Here is a 12,723-nt window from a genome sequence, read left to right as displayed (position 1 = left end):
GAAAAGCAAATAAAAGTATATATTTATTATAAATTTGGATTAGCCTCCACATACATGCGGTAGCATACCTTATGATGAAGGACAACTTTGCTACGAGGTTTATCGGTATAGTCATATGAATCTAAGCCAAAAAGTAAAGTATCATTTGATGTTAAGTGGAACTCTGAATATAATCCCAACGCATACAAAGACTTCTTCTTTAGGTGTCTCCCAAAGGTTTTCAACTAAGAGGAAACCCGCTCTGGTTTTTCCTCGCTATTGTGTACAGAGGAAATGAATTTATGGAAATTGAACTGACCCAGTAAAAATACAAACCTGCAAGTTAGCGAGTTTTTGCGATTAGTCCCTAAATCTTTTTTTCCAGGTCTGAGTCCTTATATGTCCAGTTTATGTTGCATTTAGTCCATGACGTTAGTCTTCTATTAAAAAAAGGTTGAGTTGGCAAACAACCCTGATGTGGAATGTCATTTATTTTTTATTTTGTTTAATATCGTGCAGACATGGATTGAGACTTAATTTAAAACCAAATTAGGGCATTTTGGCATTTCGTCCCTACAAATTAGGTTTTCCAAATTTGGTAGGAGAAGTGTTTCACCATTGGAGAATGGCAGAGGGGAATTTGAGACGATAACCACGATACGACGACAGTTAGTTATGTTCATTTATCTTTCATTCATGTTTAACATTTGTGTAGCATTTATCTTTCATTCATGTGTAGCATTTTCATCTTCTGTGCAGTTAGTTATGTTCTTTCATTTATTCAAATCGCAGGTCATGAGTTTCACTTTGGTATTTCACTGCGGGGGTGTTTTTTTAAGGTACTACGTATTATACTACACAGGGGGTTGTGAGGAATTAGTAGAGATTGATCCCAATAGATGGAGCTTATTCGAGGCAACTGGTATAGTGAAAGACATTACTCAGCTTGAGCATTCACAATATTTGTTATGGTGGTACAACAATGAGAGAGATAAGTATATTACAATGCTTACTAACATTGATGCTGATGAAGTATGTAAATATGCCATGAGAATGAAAACTGCAATGCACATATATATTGATCCTAAAGATGTTGAAGGTAAACGTGTTGTTGATGCCAAAGTTAAAGAAGCCGGTGAAGGTAATCGTGTTGATGATGTCCAAGTTAATGAAGTTGTTGAAGGTAATGATGTTCGAGATAATGTTGACGATGTTCAAATAAATGAAGCTGATGAAGGAAATGATATTGGGGATAATGTTGATGATGTTCAAGTTAATAGTGAAGTTGTTGAAGGTAATGATGCTGATGATGTCCATATAGATGAAAATGAGGATAATGAAGACAGTGACTTTCAAGTGGATGGTTTATCATATAGTGAAGATGAGAGGGCACTTGGGTTGGATGATTGCTTTGATAATACTGAAAAACAAGCTACTCCAAATAAAAGGTCAAAGTTACAACAAGGAAACATAGAGATACTCCAAAGAAAAATCCAGTTGATGTTGGAAATATAGCATCACCAAGTGTTGTGGACAATGAGATGGATGTTGATTATGTTAGTGATCATCTTGGCAGTAGTGACCCTGATGTATCTGGGGATGAAAAGGAACCAAGGTATCAAAGGTTTAAGATGGAGGAGCTGAGCAAGAGTTACAGGTTCAAAGTGGGGTTAGAGTTTGGATCATTTGATGAGTTCAAAGAGGCAATTATAGAATGATCCATATTGAATGGGAGAGAGATAAAGTACATGAAAAATGACAAAGTGAGGGTAAGGGTAGTTTGCAAGGGTAATTGTGGTTTTTTTGTCCTTGTAAGTAAAGTTGGCAATAAACACACATATAGAACGAAGAGGTGGATTGAAACTCACACGTGTGGTAGGGTTTTGATTAACACTTCAGTCACATCCAAGTGGGTTGCTAAAACGGTGGCGGCTAGGATGGCATCCTCAGATGGTGTTAAGATTAGAGATATTATGTCTAAGATCTGAAGTAACTTTTCTGTTGGGATTACTATGAATAGGGCATGGAAAGCCAAACAAATAGCAAAGGCACTTATTATGGGTGATGCAGTGAAGCAATACAACCTTCTGTGGAGATATTCTACAGAGTTGAGGAGAGTTAATCCAGGAAACACTTGTAATATTAACATGACAAGGATTGCACCAACAATTCAACAAAGGTTTGCATCTTTCTACTATTGCTTTGATGGGCTTAAGAAGGGCTTCACAACATCTTGCAGGCCTTTCATTGGGGTTGATGGATGTCGTCTCAAGACTAAGTATGGAGGTACTCTTCACATTTCAGTTGGTAGAGATCTAAATGATCAATACTACCCTTTAGCTTTTGGTGTATGTGAAAATGAAACAAAGGAATCGTGGAGGTGGTTTCTTACCTTGCTTTTAGAGGACATAGGTCAAGAAAGAAGACGGGGTTTTATCTCTAACTAACAAAAGGTATAGTGCATCTCTATGTCTTTTTCTGGTTATTTGGATTTAATCCCTATGTGTTTTCTGGTTATTTGGACTTGATCCCCATGTGTTTTCTGGTTAGTTGGATTTAATCCCTATGTGTTTTCCGATTATTTGGTTTCCATCCCTATGTGCTTTATGGTTATTTGGTTTTCATCCTTAATTTTTGGAAATTTGTTTGAATTTGGTATACAGGGTTTGATACTTGTGTTTGAAGAATTGTTTGAGAGACTAGAGAATAGACTTTGTCTTAGGCATTTGTATGCCAATTTCAAAAAGAAGTTTGGTGGAGGAACACAAATTAGAGACTTAATGACGGCAGCAACAAAGACCACATATATTCAAGTTTGGGATACTAACATGAAAGAATTGAAGGAGCTTAATGTGAAAGCATGGGAGTGGCTGTAAAAAATACCTACAAAAACATGGTGTAAGCATGCCTTTTCCTTCTATCCCAAGTGTGATGTACTTATGAATAATGTTTATGAGGCTTTTAATAGCACTATATTAGTTGCTAGGGATAAACCTATCCTAACTATGTGTGAATGGATAAGAAACTACCTAATGAATAGGAATGCCAACTTAAGAGAAATGGTTGAGAAATGGCAACATAGGATTGTAACACCCCAAATCTACCCGATAAATTATACATAAAATCTGAGTATAAATTTCAAACAAGTTCATTTGAGGTATCACATATTCGTCATCTCAAAAACATTTACGGCTTACTTGCCTTCATATAGATACATAGCACAAGAATTTAAAACGATAATCAAATCATTACTAAAAATTACTTTGTTTAAATTCAATAATTAATTCGCAGCAGAATCAACAAACTTCATAACTATTCAAATCAAGTCGTAGCATCATTGCATGGTAACTTTAAGTTACAATTTAAACCAAAACCATATAAAAATTCAGCAAAAGAATTAATAATTAAAACAATCTTTTTATCCCCTCGAGTGCTACGTATCAGAGCAAGACACCAACTCGACTAACAACAACTAAAGACTTCATAAAATCACTTCAAAACTTCCACCGCTATGTTGAGTACTTGTCCGTTTTCCACAGTAAGGGAAACATCATTCAGAAGGGGTGAGATATCGAAAAATATAAACAAAAGTATGATAATTAATATGTTAGAATTAAATCGTACAAAATTATCACTTTACAACTTTCAGACGACAGCTATAACAACAATTTAAAATTGTACAGTTATAATAACAAAATCAACAACATAATAATAATAGTTATAACAACTATTTTTTATCAAGGAGGAGGGAATCAGATGAAGACCCCAATAAGGGGAGGACACAAACAAGTTATTGTTGCATAACATGTGGTGTACATGGGCATAATGCAAGAAGTTGTAAGAGTCAAGTGGTTGACCCTTAAGCTCAAAAAGGAAGGTATGTATCATGTCCATAATCTGTTATATATATATATATATATATATATATATATATATATATATATATATATATCAGGTAATCCTTTTAATGTTTTGATTTTCAAAAAATATTAAGAGAAAGCCAAAGAAAGTTGCTGCTCGACAACCATCTACAAATACAAGTCAAACAAGTCATCCTCAAATCCAACCAACTCAAGAACAAACTCAAGCAACTTATCCTTAAACCCAACCAACTCAAGAACAAAGTGAAGCAATTGAGCATCCTGAAGAAAATGTATCTCAAACAGATGTTGACATTGAGTTTGAAATTCTAGTTGCATCTCTTGCAGCAGCATATGAGGCTACTCAGACTCAACCAATCCTTGCTACAACAACTCAGACTGGCCCTACTACAACAACTCAGATTGGCCCTACTGCAGCAACTCAGACTGTCCTTGATGCATCAAATCAGAATGTCCCTACTATAACCACTTAGGCCGAACTTGACTATATTTTATCTGCTCCTGTCCCAATACCAGATGATGTTCAACCTGAACCTAGCTTTTCTACTCCTACGTGTCTAAAACCAATAGAGTGCTAAACCTAAAGTTTGAAAGATTTTATTCTTATGATTTATGTTATTCTAAGTTGAATACTAACCCTCTAAATGTTCTACTTGTTACAAAAGAAGAAGAAGAGTACCAAAGTTAAAGTTTCAAGGAACTTGGAAATGAGAAGAAGTCCTAGAACAAGGAACCAGAAGACAATGCGATTCTGGCATTTGTGCATTTTGGCCTTATGACATTATATATCTTATGTATTATAAGACAAGTTATGACAAGTTTGTGTATTTCGAGACAATTTATGTTTATGCCTTTTGTCAAGTTATGTATTTTAAGACAAGACAAGTTATGTAATTCTAAAACAAGTCATGGCAACTTTACAAGACAATGTGTGTAATTTGCAACCTTATGCCTTTTATCAATATGAAGTAGTTTTATCCTTTAAGTACTAAATTAAGCAAATTACAACTATAACTAACTTGCAAACATAAGAAACTAGAATTAAATAGAAACATTTCATTAAGCTTAAGAGATTACATACAAACAACCCGTTATAAAATAAGGACCAAATAGAAAATGCCAAAACACTTCAGAGACGAAATTCTTAACTAATTGACTAATACATGGATGGAATCTAACAACTAAACATGTTATAGGGACTAAAATATACAAAATACATTCACCATGAACATGGAACTCACTACCATTTATGGTAAGCAAAGAACAAAACCCATGACAAAATCAACAACATCCTAAACAAATTGGCCTTCTTCCTTTCGTTTTCCAACTTCAATTTCGCCTTTTGTTTTTTCCTAGCTTCAACCTCTTTGATAATGAAACTTAATTCCATTACAACTTCTGAGCAGTTGCAACCAATTGGATTTTTTGTTTCACTATATGCTGCGTTGAAGTTCATCATCCCACAAGAATAGGTTGCAACTTGACATTTTACCCGAATTTGCACATTTCCAAAATCTTCGTTTAGGGTTTTCCCTTGAATTGAGGTGAACATCCGCATTTTCCTATTGCAACCACAAACTGGGATATGAGGCTCCGAGCAATTGCCTACATATGACGTTGCCATGATACATAGAAGGAAAACGCAACAACCTACACAATTTTTTTTGAAGAAGATGAAACAAATGGTGTCTTTTTATTCATTTAGTCCTCCTTTAAATCATCCTCCCACGTATTGAATCCACGTCTGCACAATATTAAACAAAATAAAAAATAAATGACATTTCACATCAGCGCCGTTTGTCAACTCAGCCTTTTTTTAACAAAAAACTAATGTCAGGGACTAAATGCAACACAAACCTGACATATAAGGACTCCGACTTAAAAAAGGAAATTTATGAACTAAGCGTAAAAATTCGCTAACTTAGAGAGACCACAAAAGTATTTAAGCCTTTAGTTAATTATCATTAAGGACTGATCTTTAAATGTTGTTAGATAGTTGACACAACTAGATTTATCTCACACTTCTCGTACACTTTCTTTCTACTTTCATATCACACCTAAACTAAACATACCTTGGGTTTAAGCCAAATTTAAACAATCACCACCTTGAATCCAATCAATGTCACGGTTAAACATTCGTTCCCTTCTCGCATTCTCTGCAATTTTCCGCGTAATCTTAATCCTATACGGAGAATGGCAAGATTCTCACATGGAAGTTCGATACACCGATGTCGATTACATCGTTTTCTCAGATGCCGCTTCTCTAGTCGCTTCTGGTTCTTCTCCTTACAACAGAACCACCTACCGTTATTCTCCTCTTCTAGCGTTTCTTCTCGTTCCTAATTCGCTACTTCATCGCTCCTGGGGAAAGTTTCTCTTCTCTTCTGCAGGTATCTATAATCTTTTCGGATCTCGTTTCTATGCATATTTTGATTTGTTTATAGTTTATACCGATTTGAAGATATTTGATTTTAGGGTTTGAATTGATTAATGAATTTGAGCTTATTTACCTACATAATCACTAGTTAGAGTGTTTGGAAGCTTATGTGTGAGAATAGCTTATGACATGTCTATGCAATGTTTTCAGCTTGTTTAGATAAGTTCCGTCAAGTTTATCATTGTTTATATCTTGTATAAGAATAGTTTATATCTTGTATAAGAATAGTTTAACTCTATGTAGCACTTACACCTCTGATAAAATGCGTGTCCGTGTCGGACACCTGCACCTGCACTTGTGATTAGAATTAATTTATTCATTTTTTCAAATTATCACCGGTGCCGCCGTGTCAGTGTTGGGCTCTTTTTTGGGGTGTATGTGCTTCATAGTTTAACTACATAAGTGCTTATACATAAGTACTTTTGTGATAACTGAATGAATTATTCAGTATCTGCTGACGGTTTGTACAAAGGCATTCCAACTTCCAAGTGTTAGTTTGGAAGAGCATCTGTGGAGGTAGGTTAAATGTTGTTTTTTTTTCGTGGAAGTGGTTATGATAGAATTTTGCTTCTCCTGGGTGAGGGATGTAGTTTAGAGAGAAAAACGTGTGGAGCTATAACCAGGGATTGGGAGTTAGTTAGGAGAGAGATAGAGAAGCTACATGTTAGAAAGAAAGAGAGGAATTTGAAGAGAGAGAGAAATGCCGAAGATCGGTTGGAGAGGATTCAGATTAGTTTAATGGTTTATTTGTTTGAGGAATATTGATGTCATCTATTTTACGGGGACCTTGTTAGATGCTATCTAGTCACGACTCACGACTATACTTTGCGAAAGTGTACTTAGTTGAGGCAAATCCTTGTATATTTTTGGTTCCGATCAATTTGGTCTTATATAGTTCGTTCTATCAAAACCAAAATAAAGAAAAAGGATAAACAAAATATTGCTCCATCTTCTAGTAAAAGTTACAAAATTTAGTATTGTTGTAGGCGAGAGTCAGAATATTAAGAAATTTTCGTTTACAACACTCCAAAGAAAGCTCCAGCACAAGTAAGAAATACTAATTTATCAACTTTCCAAATTTCATATGTTTTTTGTAATCAATAAGTCCTGGTATAGCTGAAAGAATATTGCTGCTAGCATTACTTTCGGAGTGAAATACAACAGTTTTGTCAAAATTTTAGGCGATGTCAACACCGTGAGCGCCATTACTATGCTCGACACCGTTGTTTGTGTGCCAGTATTATAATTTACAGCCGTACGAGCAATAGAGCCAGCAATATAAGCTAGACATAATCTACATCAATCACTTTTTATTAAAAGTGATTTTAGAAAATAACGATAAGAATTTTCCTGATGCAACGTAGCAAGAAGTGAATTATCCAAAAATGTTCATTATCCCTAAGGATAGAGCTTCTCGGTTTGGATCAATATTGTAACTTCTTAGGGATGCATATATTCTTCCAACAGCTACAGATTATTCCTATTATATAGTTCAACACCAGAAGGAAAACAAAGCTATTATAATTATAAATTAAGGGTCTGTTTGGATAAACAGTTTATTTGAATAAGGATCCTCCTTACAGTGGTTGAAATTATTGCAACTGTCAATGCTATTTTGATCATAGGACCCAAATATTCACCATTACCGTCAAGGTGTAATTGGTGAGTGGACTTGGATTCAAGCTACCTCCTTTGATTGCTCCTAAAACTTCAATTTTTTAGTCTTCAAGTTTGAGTTGATGAACATTTATTTACTCTATATGCTATAACAGTTGATATAATGAATGATAGAAGAGGAGCCATGTGTGATAACCACAAGAATTTCTTTTTCCTTTTTCCCTAGTTAGATATATTCAAGAAGAGTTTAATTTTTGTATAGACAAAATTCTGATAGAAAAATGAGAATCAAATAATTAAGTTTCTAGAAAATTTACTCACCAAGAATCTAGTAAATATGATGAAAGACAAAAATGAGAATCCAATAATAAAATTTTAAGGATGCCATTCTGACTGGAAAAAGTAAATGATTAAGCTAATTAGAAAATACGAAAGCAATTATAACTTTGAGATCAAATTCAAAGATAACTTCCATACTTGGTTTTTGTAACATGTCCAAAGAGATTTAATCAGAGTTCAAATCAGCTTTGTTGGTAAAATTGGTGATTCCGTTTAGTGCTTTCAGTTGTTGTAATACAATGCCTATGGCAACTGCTTCCAAGAACCTGATGATTGTGGCATGAGAATTGAGAAAGATAGTCTACCAGAAATCCAAATCTGTATATAGAAATAAGTCAACTTATTCATTTATTTCATAAACACTAAATTAAATTGTTTATCTAAATAGACGGATTATAGAAGATAGCTCATACTTGAGGAATTCGAAAAAAAACAACTTGGAAGACACCAGTAAAAAAGTTGCAGTCAAAACAAGGTGAGTATAAGCAATGGAATCACCTACAGGATCTTTCAATGTTTGAATCATGGAAGAAAGTAGCGACAGTTTACAGGTCCTATTACTATCTTCCTCGAACTTGCCAACAAAGCATATATAAGAGGTGGAACAATACTTGTATCTGAAATAATATATAAATCATGCTTAATTTCATCTTAAGGAAACATAGAGATTTCAAAATCAATGTGCGTAGATCTCATAGAATCAATATGCAACTTACATAGGCCATATTCATGACTTAAGTATGGGAAATAAACCTTGCAACAAAGGTATAGAAGAAAATACAAGTTAATGTGAGGATATTTGAGTGAAGAGTTTAATTAAACACTTAAATATCCTCACAATATGTATTATAAAAAAGCTCCAAACAAAAGTTTGGTCAGTTGAGGAACCAAAGTCCCAACACCACCTGCTCCGCCGACCACAAACATTGTCTCATCCTTCTTAAAATCTCTTGTTTTGAAGCCTTCTATTGCTGCTTGAACTGCCAAAGGCAAACTTGCAGCTTCCTCAAATGAAAGACATTTAGGTTTTCTTGCAACTAAGTTCTCTTCCACAACAATGAACTGTGCCAATGTTCCGAGTTGCTTTGGTTTTTCAATTGTATTGTTGAAATCTTGTATGTTTCCATAGACTTCATCACCTATATCAAATTTGTTGACATTAATACCTTTTCCTATCACCACGCCATCCATGTCGCATCCAGGAAACACCTGCATAAATAAATTCAATTATGTTTATAACATGCATCCATCATGGAAGTTTAGTGATTGTTTGGTTGCCCAAGTTCAAACCTTTACTCGATTTCGAACAAACTTTGATGAAACTTTACTTAAATTATGTATAGAAGATTATAAGAGAAAGAGAGAGGTTAAATGCTTCTTTTTTTGGAGAGGTAGAAATGCCAAAGATCGGTTGGAAAGGATTTGGATTTGAGTCCAGTTTAATAGTTTAATTATTTGGCATTGTTGATGTTCTTTATTTTACCGGGACTTTGTTAGATGCTGTCTAGTCATAACTATACTTTACGAAAGTGTACTCCGCATTTTAGTTGAGGGAAAGTGTACTCTGCATTTTAGTTGAGGCAAATCCTTGTATATTTTTGGTTCCGATCAATTTGGTCTTATATAGTTCTTTTTGGTATTAGAATGTTCTTTCTATCAAAATCAAAATAAAGAAAAAGGAGAAAAAAATTGCTCCATTTTTTAGTAAAAGTTACCAAATTCGAGAATGTTGTAGGTGAGAGTATGAATATTAAGAAATTTCCGTTCTTGGGTGATTTTAGGGTCCATTTTTTCCCTTTGCAATATGAGTTTTTTCTTTCTTTTTTATCTAAGATCTAATGTATCGTATTGCTTTCAAACAAGGACTAATCACTTGTCTCCGCATGTCACTGTTGATGACCAAACATTTTTTGATGCCATTGCATGTCAAAACCTTAGAGCACCATGTTGTCCTCAGAGTGTCCTAGGGCAGGCCTTACAATCATTGGCCAAAACTCTTGACCCAAAGCGCTTGGTTGTAATACATTTAAATTAACGTGTTGTTAGACAATGAAGATAATATGTCTATGCTTAAAGGCATTCCATTCATTACACCTAAGCAAATGTTTGTCGATTCTTAAATGCAGATATACTAGTGGGATATTTTATCTATTACATTCTAAAGCTGCAGAAGGTTCCTGAAAATCTCTGCAACTACTCTGTCATGGCATGGCTTTTTAATCCATTTACATTCACCATTGGGACACGCGGGAACTGTGAACCCATTGTTTCTGCCATGATATTGTGGATTATTGTCTGTCTTATGAAAGGTATGGTTCTGCCATCTGTATTAGAATAGATTGATGGTGTTGTTAACTTGTAACTGTAATGTTGAAATTGTCATTTTGTAATCTTGTCTTTTCTATGACCTTAAAATATACTAGTACTTATGAAAAGTTGGTGGTAATCTTTTCTGCAAAACAGTCCAACATTCCCAAATGAACACTATCCAAAAATAGATTTTTTATTCTGTGAAAGATCCAAAATAGTTTTTCAGTAATTTTCACCAAGCATTCACCACTGAAAACAGAACTATTTGTTACCCATTTTTTGCCCAACCAAGCATTTCAAAACTCTAAAAACATAATATAGCATAAGAGACTCATTTGATAGCATTTGTTTCATGAGGGTGCTATTGCCCTTAACTATAAGCGGACAATATTCAGCTGTGTTTCTTTCAAATCCTTTTTCTAATATTAATACTCCCTCCGTCTCATAATAAGTGTCTTATTTGAACTTTGCGCGGTTTTTAAGAAAATGATTAGATGTATTGATTTTAATGAAAAAGTTAATATCATTTACTAAAGTACCCTTATTTATTATAGGTAGTGGAGTTATTGAAAAACGTAAAAGTTAATATATAGGGGTATAGTAGTGGAAAAAAATAATAAATGTTGTATTGGTATTCTAAAAGGACATTTATTTTGAGACAAAGAAAAAGTGCAAATGAGACACTTATTATGAGACGGAGGGAGTATCAATTTGAGAAGAAGATTAAGTTTGGGTCTTTCATTTGATTCTTAGTCTTGCTGTTGATTGACATGCCAAAGGAAGTTTTTTTTCTTAAAAGATGTAAAATATTAGATATTTGCGTATATCTTGTTGCTTTGATGGTATTCTCTTTTTTTCTGTCCCATTTTCCTTCTTGTCCCCCCTGGTTTGCAGGTAATGTGTTACAGTCAGCAATTTGGTATGGACTTGTTGTCCATTTCAGGATTTATCCTATAATTTATTCTATTCCTATAATCCTGGTTCTTGATCCGAACTTCTTCCCATCTGGTCAGAAACCCATCCTAAGGAATTGGAGTGCTGTTCAGAAAGAGAGACCCAAAGACCCGAATGGCTGGTTTACCCCACTTAACTTATTGAAAAGCATATTCACATGGAACAGGGTGATATTTGGACTGGTTTCAGGATCGGTTTTCCTCTTTTGTACCGGTCTGTTCTTCTGCTTATATGGTTGGGAATTTCTACATGAGGCACTATTGTACCATCTTACTCGTACTGATCCAAGGCATAACTTCTCAATCTATTTCTATCACATATATCTTCATTATGGGCACAATATCTCAGTGGTGGAAAAGCTTGTCTCCTTTTTGCCACAGTTTTTGGTTCAGCTGGTTCTTATTTTCAGCTTTGCACAAGATTTGCCGTTTTGCCTATTTGTGCAGACTGTATCATTTGTTGCCTTCAATAAGGTTTGTTAAGTAATACTGAATAACATATGCTGAAATTTACAATATTGCTGCATCACTGTGTCTCTATTGGAGCATTTTCTTGCAAATACATCAAATTAATCTACACATTTCCCCATATTTTAGCAGAAATCCCTTGTACTATGCATCTGATTTCTACGTTTCTTGCAGGTGATTACCGCACAGTACTTTGTTTGGTTCTTTAGCTTGTTACCTCTAATACTCCCATGGAGTAAAATGAAGCTAAAATGGGGTGGATTGTCTTGCATTCTTCTATGGATCGGAGCTCAGACCCATTGGTTAATGTGGGGCTACCTTCTTGAGTTCAAGGGTAAAAATGTCTTCTTACAGCTTTGGGTAGCAGGCTTAATGTTTCTTGCAGCCAACATATTCATTCTGGTCATGATTATCCGTCAACATAAATATTCTTCTGTTTTCAAAGCTTTAGAGTATACCCACTCCAAACATACAGCTAAGCTCGAGTGAGTGACCGTGGCTATCGCAAACAAGTTTCTATTTTCACCCTCGCCATTGTTACACATCGCCCTTGACGCGCTTCAGTTTTGGAAGGTTAATTATGCAAGGTCACTACTACAGCAACAGATGATTATGTTGAAACATGTGCTGTTTTTTGAAAGTGAACAATAGATGAATCAATATATTCTTATTTTGTAACACTGGATAACTTTTTTTTTTTGCAGTGCAAAATCTTTAAGCAATGAATTTATTTTTATTG

General features: G+C 34.6%; 1 protein-coding gene across 1 annotated transcript; it reads left to right on the top strand.

Annotated features, from left to right (window-relative positions):
• The first annotated feature begins 5,843 nt into the window (after nt 1-5,843).
• On the top strand, nt 5,844-12,662 carry LOC131641996 (GPI mannosyltransferase 1-like). Its single transcript, XM_058912291.1, has 4 exons — nt 5,844-6,250; nt 10,380-10,562; nt 11,458-11,990; nt 12,159-12,662. The coding sequence occupies exons 1-4, from the start codon at nt 5,980-5,982 to the stop codon at nt 12,471-12,473; spliced, it is 1,302 nt and encodes a 433-aa protein (XP_058768274.1). The 5' UTR covers nt 5,844-5,979; the 3' UTR covers nt 12,474-12,662.
• Nucleotides 12,663-12,723: the final 61 nt, after the last annotated feature.

Source organism: Vicia villosa, unplaced genomic scaffold, assembly GCF_029867415.1.
Source record: "Vicia villosa cultivar HV-30 ecotype Madison, WI unplaced genomic scaffold, Vvil1.0 ctg.004353F_1_1, whole genome shotgun sequence".
NCBI classification, from domain to species: Eukaryota; Viridiplantae; Streptophyta; class Magnoliopsida; order Fabales; family Fabaceae; genus Vicia; species Vicia villosa.
This window is presented reverse-complemented; position numbering and strand designations above follow the sequence as displayed.